The 14,137-nt window shown below is 45.3% G+C and overlaps 1 protein-coding gene across 1 annotated transcript in view; it reads left to right on the forward strand.

The window, feature by feature from the left end:
- Window positions 1-13,737: 13,737 nt before the first annotated feature.
- The window catches only part of LOC147099494 (serine/threonine-protein kinase BRSK2-like), a 191,057-nt gene continuing 190,657 nt past the window's right edge, over window positions 13,738-14,137 (forward strand). Inside the window, exon 1 of the mRNA XM_085969685.1 lies at window positions 13,738-13,830. Within this exon, the coding sequence (XP_085825811.1) occupies window positions 13,746-13,830 (85 nt within the window). The 5' untranslated portion in view covers window positions 13,738-13,745. The remainder of the gene's footprint in view (window positions 13,831-14,137) is intronic.

Below are 14,137 nucleotides of genomic sequence, written 5' to 3' on the forward strand. Positions count from 1 at the left end.
GATTACCGAATATTTAATCTCACGATTTGAATTCTGAAAGTTGAAAAGGTTCAGTTGAGTTTGGTTGTGAATATTATGCTGCAGTGAGAGGGGGCGGGCGGGCGGGGAAGAGTATTGCTAAGAGATCCATAGTCGAGTGTTTTTAGGTTTCACCACCCTCTGGTTCTGTACAACTGTGCATGTGTCAGCGGGTTCTCCTGAAGACTCCCCTGGTTGTGATTGTACCAAACCCAAGGTTGATGTGGCTAGGGTAGAGGGGGTGGCTTTGGTTTTGATGTTTACCGATTTTTATTTTCTTTAATAATCAAGGTTCTTGGTGATTTAATGTCTGGCACATCATGAGACACTAACATAGTGGGGAGGGGGGGGGGAGACTTTTGTGGACTTGCATTTATATTTCACACAGTTGGAACATCCCAAAACATCGCACAGTGAAGGGTGGTCACTGCTTTTTAGGAAAAATGCAACAGCTAAGTAGTGCACAGTAAGTTTCCACAGGAAGCAACCAGATGAATGACTTAGCTGTTCTGGTGGTGTTGGTTGAGGGATAAATGTTGGAAGAAGCAAGGGCGTTAGTTTCCCAATATTGCCACGGGATCTTTTACATCCACCTCAAGAGGCAGGCTGAACCTCTGTTTAATGCCTCCTTCAAAAGTTGCCATCTCTAACGATGCAGCACTCCTTCATCTTAAACCAAGATGTTGGTAAACAAGGTCCTGGGCTTGTTGAGGACTAGCTCCAAATAGTTTGCCCTTATACTGGCAAAGAACATTTCTCTGTGAATTCCCTCCCTTTTTCTCAAACAAGATAAAGTACACAACTGTGCTCATGCTTAACCCACATGCTGCCTGAGAAAATTGTCTTTTCCTACCCGTTGGACCAGAGGGTTGACCCGAGTCTTACCTTGCCTGCAGAGTCAAGATCTGACGTAACGCCCTTCTGAGCCTCTAAGTTGATGGCCTAACTGTTGAGGGGGTAACATAACTAAAAATATTTCTTAAAAACATAAGAATTAGGAGCATGTGTAGGCCATACAACCCCTCGATCCTGCTCCGCCATTCAATAAGATCATGGCTGATCTTTGACCTCAACTCCACTTTGCTACCCAATCTTGATTCCCCTAGATGTCCTAAAATCTATATCAGCCTTGAATATACTCAATGATTCAGCATCCATAGTCCTTTCAGGTAGAGAATTCCAAAGATTCACAACCTGAGTGAAGAAATTCCTCCTTATCTCAGTCCTAAATGGCTGACCCCATATCCTGAGATTATGCCCCCTAGTTCTCGACTCTCCAGCCAGGGGAAACAACTTCTTAGCATCTACCCTGTCAATCCCCCTCAGAATCTTGGATGTTTCAATGAGATCACCTCTCATTCTTCTAAACTCCAGACAGCATTGACTCAATCTCTCCTCATAGGAATCAAGATATTAACATATTTAACAAATGTTTAATGCATAATGCCATTTTGAATTTAGGTGTCGAAGTTAATTTCCTCAGACCTTTGAATCACAACATTCCATCCATCTTCCGATACCTCCAGTCTTCACTGTTTAGAGATCTATAAGGTAGCTCTTTGAAGGAGGCCAGCAAAAGCAACTACTCTCCAACTGAGGTCAACTCTATTGGGTATTCACTGATGCGGAGGTTCCTGACTTGTCTGAAAGGTTGCAATGTTTATTCACCCCCTTGGTAGCAGCTTGACATCTAAACCAGCTCCTCCTGACACCACTATTCCAGGCCCGAATGGAAAAGATTGGTGAATTACTCCTGGAGACCGCACTGCTGTAAGTGACTGGGATTGATTTTACGCCCAGAATTTGCAATTTGTAACTTTTCTGCTCACTGCATTTTGCTGGAGAAATAATCCTGCTTTTATCGGGAGACGTTGCTGCAGTTTCGATCATGAGTTCTGTTTGTAGAGACTCTTTTTAAATAGACACTGTAGACTGTTTGCTGTAGTGCGCTGTTTAAACAGATTGCTGAGTAAATAGATTTTGCTGTAAAATACACTTTGCTGTAAGTCCCGCCCCGCCTCCAGCTCATTGGCTGACAGTGGTGTCAATAGATACTCTCTTGCCTGTTCCTTGTGTATGTTTTTTTTAACCCCTTGGTTATGTGGGAGTATGCTGATCTAAACTACAGCAACACTTGGGCCACTACAGTTGGCAGTGAGCACTGATGATGATCAGTGGTAAGAAACCTGACTGCAAAATTTTTGTTTCAAATATTTATCCATTTCCCTTTTGAAAGTTATTATTGAATCTGCTTCCACCACCCTGTCAGACAGTGCATTCCAGATCATAACAATTTCTCCTCTTGCCTCTGGTTATTTTGTCAATTATCGTAAATCTATCTCTCTACCTCCCTCTGTGTTTCCTGTCTCCCCTTTCTCCTAATTGACAGGCACTCACAAATGTCACTCTTTCTCTTTCTGCCTGCCTTCACTTCCATCTTTCTCTCATTAGACCTTTATCATGAAGAAAATTTGGGTTTATTTGGCGATTCACAGGTAATGAATTACTTTCGGAAGATGGCGGCCAATTTGCACACAGCAAGATCCTACGAACCTCAAATGAGAGAAATAGCAAGTTTTGTTGAGGGATAAATGTTGGCCAGAAGTATTCGCGTGCTGTTCTTCAAATAGGGCCATGGGATCGCTTACATCTGCCTGAAACACAGGCAGTGCCTTGGCATCTTAAAGATGGTACATGTGACAATATTGCATTCCCTCAGTAGTGCACCAAAGTGTCTGCCTAGATTATGTGCTTAAGTCACTGGAGTGAAGCTTGAACCCATGACCTTATGACTCAACGGTAAGAGTCCTACTAACTGAGCCAAAGTGACACTTGAGGGTAAAGACTCTGCCAAGTGGTTAAGATGTGAAATATGGTTCAGGAGCATCTCTAGGTGCCCAGAAGCTTTGTGCTGTTGCAAATTAATTTAGCCTGTTTGATGCAAGTTATACTAGTAAACTAAGTAACAAGATGAGTGTATATATATAAAAAAACAGGTGATTGATGAAATGAGGATGTCACCCTCAAAATGAGTCAGAAGGTATGTTTTTCTCAAACATTTTCAATTTCTCTAGGTTTACCTAGCTCTCTCCCTTTGCCCTTTTTACCCCCATCCCTTTTAATCTTTCTAACTCTCCTCACCATTTACCCACCGCTCCCCTCTCTTTCTCCCCTGCCTCCCTTCCCTCTGCCTGCCTCCCTCCTTCCTCTCGCTTTCTCTTTTTTTCTATATTACAGTACGATGCGTTGAATGGGACGATTTCAATAAAACTCACTGGAATAATCTGGGCCTCCCAAAAAATGCCGCGTCAGGGCAGAGTGTTACTGTGCCTCCTAACGAAGGAAGCAGTCGTTAATGCCATCTCTCGTTTTTATGCCTACGAAGTCACAAATGGCTGGGCTAAGGAATAGAACTTTTAACCTCTTCAAACTTTGTGCTACCAATAGTTAGAAGTATTTGCAGACAGAAGCCCCTTTGCATTGACCAGACCAGGGCTAGAAATGTTCGGTATGTAACCATGATTTATTTTATGCTGAGTCCCTTGCATAGGATACTCGCTTGCGAGCAGTGCTAATGGTACAAAGACACCATTTCATAGGACATTGGTGCAGCTAATCATATGGGGCAGGACCACTAACGCCCAACCTCCCATCCACCTGTGCCTCTCGGCAGATTAGCTCCTTACGGTGCGTTTTGGGCCTCTGTTCACAGCGGCCTTGCTTCTTATATTAACATAATTGGGGGCTTAAATGAATATGTACGTCTGGGATGGAGCATGAGGCAAGAGCGATGAAGCCAGATCGGCTAAGAATCTCATACCTGTACAAACATGAACTGGGGAAAGTCTGATTGCTCTGTTGTCATTCATCATGGGCACGGTAGCACAGTGGTTATGTTACGGGACTAGTAATCCAGAGGCCTGGACTAATTATCCAGAGAACCAGAGCTCACAATCCCACCCTGGCAGCTGGGGAATTTAAATTCAGTTAATTAAATAAATCTGGAATAAAAAGCCAGTGTCAGCAATGGTGACCATGAAACTACTGGATTGTCGTAAAAAACCCATCTGGTTCACTAATATCCTTTACGAAGAAAATCTGCCGTCCTTACCCGGTCTGGCCTACATGTGACTCCAGACCCACAGCAATGTACTTCAATAGCTTTCTGTTATGTTAACCCAGTAGTTGAGGGGTCAAGAACGAGGGGCCATTGATACAAGATTAAATGTAACAGACTTAGAACAGAGGGCAGGAGAAGCCTCTTTACACAGAGAGTTGTGAGGTGGTGGGATTCACTTCCAGGGTTGGTGGCCGAGGTAGAAACTGCATCAACATTCAAGGTTCGATTGGAGAGGTGGATGAAGGAAGAGGGGTTGAAAGGATATGGGAACTAGATGGGCAAATGTGGTTAGGACTATTGGCTCACGTGGAAGGACGCGGACTGGCTGGGTCACTGCACCTCCTTTTGACGAGGGAGAAACACTTCCAAAACCTCAATAAAATATAATTCCAACTCTGAACAAATGATTTACAGACGATCCATCTATAACCCAAGGTCTGGTTCAGTTGTAGAAAGCGCACCGAGCCAATGGCCCAAATCTGGGCCAGAACTGATACCAGAGGTTGTAACTATCAGGAAAGACTGAACAGGCTGGAGCTCTTTTCTCCAGAAAAGGGAAGGCTGAGGGAGTGACCCAATAGAGTGCTTTATATTACATGGGGATTTGATCGGGTAGATGTAGAGAAGATGGGGTCGATTTTCATGGAGCCGTCAGGCGGGGTTTCAGGCGTTGGGTGGGGTGGGGGGGGAAATCCCAAATTTGGGGGTCCCGACACCATCCCACCCAAAACCCCGTTCCACGCAACTTTCAGGGGCGGCGGGTACCCGCCCCGCACTGGGACCCGCTGAAACCAGGCGGGAAGGGGATTAGTGCCAATTAACTGCCTGTTAACAGGTAGTTAACAGGCAGGTTTTAGCCTAATCCCTATTTTGAGGGGTTTCGTGTGGGATTCCCGACGGCTCCAAACCACGCCAGGTTAGAGCAGGCGGGCCGTCGGGTTGAAGGACTTGGAGGGGTCGCGATGTCGGTGTTCAGGTGAGTGATGGGTGCATGAGTGCAAAGGTAAGTGTGTTTGGTGTGTCTAAAGTGTGTAAAGAACTTTTACTTACCAGTACTTAACAGCCTTTCTTCCTGTAGCCGTCGGGAGCCCATCACTCAGCCGGCACTTAAAGCTGAACAGCTGCGATCTGTCAAAAGTGACAGCCTTCAGCTTTTAGTGCCGGTGAGATTTCTAACTGAGTCTGTGTAGAAGGACTCATGTTAGAAGTCAGACTGTCAGTGTTTCACAGCTTCAAACAGCTGTGAAACATTGATATTTCATCTGTCAAGAACTCTTGACATGAAATTGCAGTCTGTGACATCACCTGTTGCCGGGTGGCCCTTAATTGGCCTGCTGAGCCCGCTGGGCGGGCTCAACAAGGTCAATCAAGGGAAAATCGCATGGATTGGCCGGACGTTGAAGTAGGCGGGTCTAAAACCCGAAAGTTGTAGTCCCGCCTCCTTCCCAACAGCTTCAGGAAAATCGACTCCGATGTCTCTACTTGTTGAGGGGGGGGGGGGGGGTGTGAGTCCAAAAATAGGGGTCAAAAATATAAGATAGTAACTAATAAATCCAATAATGAATTCAGGAGAAACTTCTTTGCCCAGAGTGGTTAGAACATGGAACCTGCTACCACTTCAAGTAGTTGAGGTGAATAGCATGGAAGCATTTATGGGGAAGCTAGATAAGTGCATGAGGGAGAAAGGATTAGGATATGCTGAGAGGGTGAGATGAAGTAAGAGTGGGAGGAGGCATTTGTGGAGCATAAACACTGGCATAGACCAGTTAGGCTGAATGGGTTGTTTCTGTGCTGTAAATTTTATGTAATTCTAAGTAACATCAAGATCTATCAGCATTGGCAACGTGAGATGTTTGCAAATTAATAGAAACATGAAATTTAGGTAGAATTATATAAAAATTGCAATACTGAAACAGGCCGTTCAGCCCAAAGAGTCCATGTCAGTGTTTATCCTCCACACAGATCGTAGTCCTAATCCCATGTGATTGGGGGAAAGCTATCAGGTCTGATGGCCTGGGTTGTCAAAGCCTTCTTGCAGGAGATAGCTGCTCTCCTAGCCCACCTGTTTCAGCACATGGGAAGCAGCAAACATGGTGAACATTGACAGGAAGGGATCCAAAGCCAGACCTCCAAAAAATTTAAAACAGGAAATACTGGAAAACACTCAGCGGGTCAGGCAGCATCTGTGGAGAAACAGAGTTAACGTTTCAGGTCGATGAGCTTTCATCAGAACTGGAAGATGTTAGAGATTAACTGTTTTTAAGTAAGTACAGAGTCAATGAAATGGGCGGGGTGGGGGGGGGGAGAGAAGAACATAAGGCAAGGTCTGCGATAGGGTGGAAGGCAGGAGTGATTAAATGTCAAAGGGGATGATGGTGCAAAGCAAAAGGGGATGATAATGGGACAAGTATAGAAACAAAAGATGGGTCTAGAGAAATGGTTACAGCAGAATAGCAGAGGGGAAGAAAAGCATGGAAAATCTGACAAAGAGGATATCATAGAAACATAGAAAGATAGGAGCAGAAGTAGGCCATTCGGCCCCTCGAGCCTGCTCCACCATTCAATGCGATCATGGCTGATCATCTAAACTCAGTACCCTGTCCCTGCTTTCTCCCCATATCCCTTGATCCCTTTAGCCTTAAGAAATATATCTAACTCCTTCTTGAATATATTTAATGAATTGGCCTCCACTGCCTTCTGTGGTAGAGAATTCCACAGGTTCACCACTCTCTGGGTGAAGAAATTCCTCCTCATTTCTGTCCTAAATGGCTTACCCCTTATCCTTAGACTGTGACCCCTGGTTCTGGACTCCCTGACCATCGGGAACATCCTTCCTGCATCTAGTCTGTCCAGTCCTGTCAGAATTTTATAAGTTTCAATGAGATCCCCTCTCATTCTTCTAAACTCCAGCGAGTATGAGCCCAATCGACCCAATCTCTCCTCATACGTCATTCCTGCCATCCCAGGTATCAGCCTGGTGAATCTTCGCTGAACTCCTTCCATGTCAAGAACATCCTTCCTCAGATAAGGCGACCAAAACTGCACACAATACTCAAGATGTGGTCTCACCAAGGCCCTGTACAACTGCAGCAAGACATCCTTGTTCCTGTACTCAAAGCCTCTCGCTACGAAGGCCAACATACCATTTGCCTTCTTAACCGCCTGCTGCACCTGCATGCTTACCTTCAGCGACTGGTGCACAAGGACACCCAGGTCTCATTGCACTTCCCCTTCTCCCAATCTATTGCCATTTAGATAATCTGCCTTCCTGTTTTTGCCACCAAAGTGGATAACCTCACATTTATCCACGTTATATTGCATCTGCCATGCTTCTGCCCAATCACCCAACCCGTCCAAATCATCCCGGAGTTTCTCGGCATCCTCCTCACAGCACACACGCCCACCCAGCTTTGTGTCGTCTGCAAACTATCATAGAAATAGGCCATTCACAGAATCATAGAATAGTACAGCACAGAAGGAGGCCATTCGGCCCATCGAGTCTGCGCCGGCTCTTATGAAGAGCAATCCAGTCAGTCCCACTCCCCCATATCCCTGCAATTTTTTTTCCCCTTCAAGTATTTATCCAATTCCTGTTTGAAGGCTACTATTGAATCTGTATCTATCACCCCATCAGGCAGTGCATTCCTGGTCTATGCCAGGTGTTTATGCTCCACACAAGCCTCCTCCGAACCCTATTTCATCCGTATTTCATCCAAGCTCTCACGATCTCTTTAACAGACTGGCTGCTGAGCAAATTGTTCAATTTATGTCTCACTCATTTACAGTGGTTTGCAAATTGAGTGATTCCCTTGATACCCAGCACAATAGACCAGTAGCGTTCAACATTTGTAGCACCTTTTCGTATGACATTCAGTCTTCAACGAGCTCCTGGGCCTATCTAATGTGCTATTGAAAAGGATGTGTGACTTCCAAGTAGGGCAGCAATGGTAAATGGATGTTAATCTTATTGCAACGTTTGAAGAACTATCCTTGGTCCCAATCTGATTTTTTGGCAATATGCTGAATGTCAAAAGTGATGCTCTCTTGACTACTGCAGTGATTAACTCTCCCTGTGAGAGATGAGCAACAACTGATCTGCTGTAGGCAGAGATGGGATTGGAAAATAGTGCACGTTATGTTATTTTTATTGAGCAAGTCAACAATGCTGTTGAGAGAGTGGATGTCCATCCGCCTGCACTTGATAACGCACTGAGGCTTGTAACACAGCCCAGGGGGCCATTTGCCCACCACTTCATCTACCATTTGTGTCGTGCCCAGCTGGTGAGATATTGGTCAAGCTTAAACTTGGAGCTGGTCCTGATCTTTCTGTTTTCTCTCGCTTTCCGTCAAAAAGAACATAAGAAGTAAAAGCAGGAGTCGGCCATACGGCCCCTCGAGCCTGCTCTGCCATTCAATAAGATCATGGCTGATCTTCGACCTCAACTCCGCTTTCCTGCCCAATCTCCGTATCCCTTGATTCCCCTAGAGTCCAAAAATCTATCGATCTCAACCTTGAATATACTCAAAGACTGAGCATTCACAGCCCTCTGGGGCAGAGAATTCAAAGATTCACAACCCTCTGAGTGAAGAAATTCCTCCTCATCTCAGTCTTAAATGGCCGACCCCTTATCCTGAGACTATGACCCCTAGTTCTAGACACTCCAGCCAGGGGGAAACAACCTCTCAGCATCTACCCTGTCAATCCCCCTCAGAATCTTGTATGTTTCAATGAGATCACCTCTCATTCTTCTAAACTCCAGAGAGTATCGGCCCATTCTACACAATCTCTCCTCATAGGACAGCCCTCTCATCCCAGGAATCAATCTAGTGAACCCTCATTGCACCGCCTCCAAGGCAAGTATATCCTTCCTTAGATAAGGAGACCAAAACTGTGCACAGTACTCCAGGTGTGGTCTCACCAAGGCCCTGTACAATTGTAGAAGGTGAGGGAAGGTTTGGGGGCGGCATTAACCTACCTTTTCTACACAGCAGGTGAAATGAGTCTCTTCAGTTCTCCCGGTGTTTCTCTCTTCCTGGAGAAATGCCTGAGCTCCATTTGGGAAGTGATGTGCATCCCATCATTCCTGGTTGCCCCATTGTAGGGCGTGGCCTTTGGCCAAAACATCGTTTGGGATCATGGACCCCCCAACTGAGAATCGGTGAGCAGCGCTGCTCTAAAGGTAGCAAGCTCGCCTTCAGCCACAAATAGCTCTTTACCATCATTACATAAATTTAAAACAGAAATAGACAGTTTCCTAGAAGTAAAGGGAATTAAGGGTTACGGGGAGCGGGCAGGAATTTGGACATGAGTCTAGGTTCGGATCGGTCATGGCCCTGTGGGTAGCGGAGTGGGCCCAGGGGCCGTGTAGCCTGATCCTGCTCCTATTTCGTGTGTCTAATTCTGTTAGATTCAGGAGATGGTTCTGTGATAGTGGATTGGCGGTTAGGATCAGATCAGCCATGATCTTATTGAATGGCGGAGCAGGCTCGAGGGGCCGATTGGCCTACTCCTGCTCCTATTTCTTATGTTCTTATGTGCAATCACACCCGGAATATGCTGGGGCAAGCAAGGGGGGGTGGATTGCTGGAAAATCTAGCAGAAATCCTTCAGAAAGCTCATCCTCGTCACAAGCAGCAACTGTTCCACAAACTCCATATTTTTACCCAGTGCTATAATCTTGAAAAGACAAAGATTTCTACAGCGCCTTTTACGACTACCGGATGTCCCAAAGCATTTTACAGCCAATGAAGTACTTTTTGGAGTGTAGTCACTGTCGTAATGTAGGAAACACGGCAGCCAATTTGCGCACAGCAAGCTCCCACAAACAGCAATGTGATAATGACCAGATCATCTGTTTTTAGTGATGTTGATTGAGGGATAAATATTGGCCAGGACACCGGGGAGAACTCCCCTGCTCTTCTTTGAAATAGTGGCCATGGGATCTTTTACATCCACCTGAGAGAGCAGACGGGGCCTCAGTTTAACTTCTCAACCGAAAGACAGCACCTCTGACAGTGCAGCACTCCCTCAGCACTGCACTGGAGTGTCAACCTAGATTATTAAGTTCAAGTCTCTGGAGTGGGACTTGAACCCACAACTTTCTTGACTCAGAGACGAAGGTGCTAGCCACTGAGCCACGGCTGACTTTAACAATTTGAGATAAACGCCATTTCATAGGAACTTGGAATATGCACAGAATTACGTAGAAATCACAACATCGGAATGGCCATTCAGCCCAAACCTTGTTTATCCACCACACGAGCAGTAGTCCTCATCTCATGTGTCCGCCCTGTTCTCGTATCACTTTCCTTCAATTGTCTATCTAACCTCCTCTTAAATATTGAGATGGCGGTTTGTGCTTCAATCACTAACTCCGACAGTGCATTCCACAGCCTCACAAGATCCTCAGTGTAGAAAAAGCTTCTCCGCTGCCCACCTATTTAACTTGATGTGTGGACTCCACGATACTCCATGGGATGCACCCACCCAGCCTATGAAGACAGAATTTTAGACGTCCCTGTCCTGTGCCATTGGGCTTGGCTGTCAGCTCTTCACAGGACCCCAAGCGTTACTGGCACTTTAGTCGAAATCCTCCATGTTTATTCCAGAAAGGCACGAGCCGCTGTAAATGTACCTTGACATCCAGTGTCAGATTCCACGAACTGTTACTGCGTGTGTAAAATCAGTCAAGAGGGAGAAAGCGTGACCATCCTACATAATATGAGGCTGTGCTTACTTACAGCACCCCAGACTGACGTAGGTGAGATAGCAAAATACTGCAGATGCTGGCAATCCGAAATAACAACAGAAAATGCTGGAAAAACTCAGCAGGCCAGGCAACATCCGTGGAGAGAGAAACAGAGTCAACGTTTCAGGTCAAACCCTTTGTCAAGACTGAAAAGGCACAGGAAATGAAATAGATTGAAAGGCCAGGCTGGGAGAGGACATTAAGAGGTATTCAAAACGAGACGAGATGGTGATAGGACTAGTGGAGACAAAAGACGGCTCTAGATTAGGTGTGAAATGCACTGGCAGGATAGGAGACAGCTGCCATGTGGGAGAGAGGAAAAAAAGGGGGGGGGGAAGGGCCAAAACAAAGGTGTGGATAAAAAATAAGTTAAAATGTAATGGGGGCCGAGGTTATGATCTGAAATTGTTGAACTCGATATTGGGTCCGGAAGGCTGTAAAGTGCCTAATCGGATGATGAGGTGCTGTTCCTCGAGTTTACGCTGAGCTTCCGTGGAACAATGCAAGAGGCCGAGTACGGTGAGGTCTGAGTGGGAATGGGGCGGTGAATTAAAATGACAGGCGACCGGAAGCTCGGGGTCATCCTTACGGACTGAACGGAGGTGTTCCGAAAACGTAGGTGAGGGTAGGGTAGCATAGTGGCTATGGTACTGAACTATTAATCCAGAGGCCTGGATCTAATTGATCGGGAGACATGAGTCCAAATCCCACCACGGCGTCTGGGGAATTTAAATTCAATTAAATAAATCTGGAATAAAAAAACTAGCATCAGTAATGGTGACCACGAAACTGTCAGATTGTCGTAAAAACCTATCTGGTTCACTAATGTCCTTTAGGGAAGGAAATCTGCTGCCCTTACCTGGTCTGGCCGATATGTGACTCCAGACCCGCAGCAACGTGGTTGACTCTTAGCTGTCCTCTGAAGTGGCCTAGCAAGCCACTCAGTCATACCAAACCGCAACAAACAAGTATACTACTTCACCGCAAGGACTGCCGCGGTTCGAGAAGGCGGCTCACTACCACCTTCTCGAGGGCAATTAGGGATGGGCAATAAATGCTGGCCTTGCCAGTGACGCCCACATCCAATGAATGAATAAAAAAAAAGTTCATATAAAAATAAACCTTTTCTTTTGTATCTTGTATTGTGCTTGTAAATCAGAAGCAGTAAAGAAAGAACTTGCATTTGTATAGCGCCTTTCACGGCCAATGAAGTACTTCTAAAGTGTAGTCACTGTCGTAATGTAACAGTGACTACACTTCATTGGCTGTAAAGTGTTTTGGGACTTCCGAGGTTGTGAAAGGCGTTATATAAATGCAAGTCTTTCTTCCATTGACTTTGTCCTTCAGCTCGCTCTTTATTTCTGCTGAACATAGATGAAGAACCAAGGCCCATAGTACCCAATACCACCAACATTAAACTGAGTAGGAGAAAAGAGGAGATAAATCAATTGATGGTGAAAGAAAGACTTGCATTTCTATAGCACCTTTCATGACCTCCGGACGTCCCAAAGTGCTTTACAGCCAATGAAGTACTTTTGAAGTGTAGTCACTGTTGTAATGTAGGAAACTCGGCAGCCAATTTGCACACAGCAAGCTCCCACAAACAGCAATGTGATAATGACCAGATCATCTGTTTTTAGTGATGTTGATTGAGGGATAAATATTGGCCAGGACACCAGGGATAACTCCCCTGCTCTTCTTTGAAATAGTGTCATAGGATCTATCATGTCCACCTGTGAGGGCAGACGGGGCCTCGGTTTAACGTCTCATCTGAAAGACGGCACCTCCGACAGTGCAGCGCTCCCTCAGTACTGCACCAGAGTGTCGGCCTAGATTATGGGCTCAAGTCTCTACTGACGCAGGGGCGAGAGTGCTGCCCTTGTAACTATAAATGTACATACTACGTATGCATTAAAGTTGACACTAATGCATACATAATATGTGCATATATAGTTACCAGCACCATACACACTGCACAAATACATCTATACAAACACAGCTTAAAACATTAGAAATTTTAGAATAAAATGGTGGGGAGCATATATTGACCTAGTTCAATGGGCTGTGCCTGGTATTCGAATGGCATTTTATTTATTTTCAAAACTTATCCCAGTTGCATATATGTGCATCTTTTTATAAAATGATAAGACTTGCATTTCTATAGCGCCTTTCACGACCACCGGACATCCCAAAGTGCTTCACAGCCAATGAAGTACTTTTTGAATTGTAGTCACTGTCGTAATGTAGGAATAATGAATGTAAAATATCTCCTAATAATTTGCAGGGCTACGGGGGAAGCGGGACTAGTTGAGGTGCTCTTGCAGAGAGCCGGCATGGGCTCGAGGGGCCGAATGGCCTCCTCCTGTGCTGTAACCATTCTGTGATTCTATAATGAATACTTCTTCATCTGTTTCCATAACTGTTCTCTCTCCTCTCTGATACATACATTCATTAAAGTGATTATTAGCTATTTTAAAAAATCTTATCTAATTGTTCCCAGGGAGCCAAAGGGTTAAAAAGGGACTGGGAGTCAGTGAGGGTTCCCGGATGGAGGCTTAATAAGAAGGGAAAAAAAAGAGCAGGTTGCAGGATTAGCAGAGCGCTGAGGCAGGATTCGCAGAGAGGGGGAGCAGTATCAAGAGGAGGAGGAGGAGAGAGAGAGAGAGAGAATAATGCTGGTACCAGGATCCTAGCACCACCTCCATCTCGTCTTACCAACCCAAGGGTCTTGGGGAGGGTGGGGAGGGGTGGAGGCAAGGAAATAAAAAAAAGGGGGTTATCTTTTTTTAATTGCAAATCATAATTTATAACCTGGGGGGGAGGGAGGGTAAAAAAAATTAAGAGCTGAAATCGAGAAAATGTCAACGTCTACAAAAGAAGCAGGCTGTGCCCAATATGTGGGACCATACCGGCTGGAGAAGACACTGGGAAAAGGGCAGACAGGTTTGGATCCATTTTCTGCAATTTATCTGATGTTATACAGATGACAATGTTATTATTTATATATATATATATATATATATATATTTAAATGCAAAGACCTTTCTCTTGCCTGGGATGCGTGGGGTTGGGGAGAAAAAAAATCCACGAATTTAATGTTTTGCAATAGAGCTTTTTTTTTGTTTGGTTGCGAGGTTAAACCTATTTATTCCCCCCCCCACCCCCCCCCCCCCCATCTGTGCAAAGGCAGGGTGGGCTGGTGGTGGCTTGAGACTTGCAGGACCGGGATTATTTATTTATTTATTTATAT

Source organism: Somniosus microcephalus, chromosome 28 (genome assembly GCF_052327205.1).
Source record: "Somniosus microcephalus isolate GS21.2 chromosome 28, FLI_Smic_1.0, whole genome shotgun sequence".
Classification (NCBI taxonomy): Eukaryota; Metazoa; Chordata; class Chondrichthyes; order Squaliformes; family Somniosidae; genus Somniosus; species Somniosus microcephalus.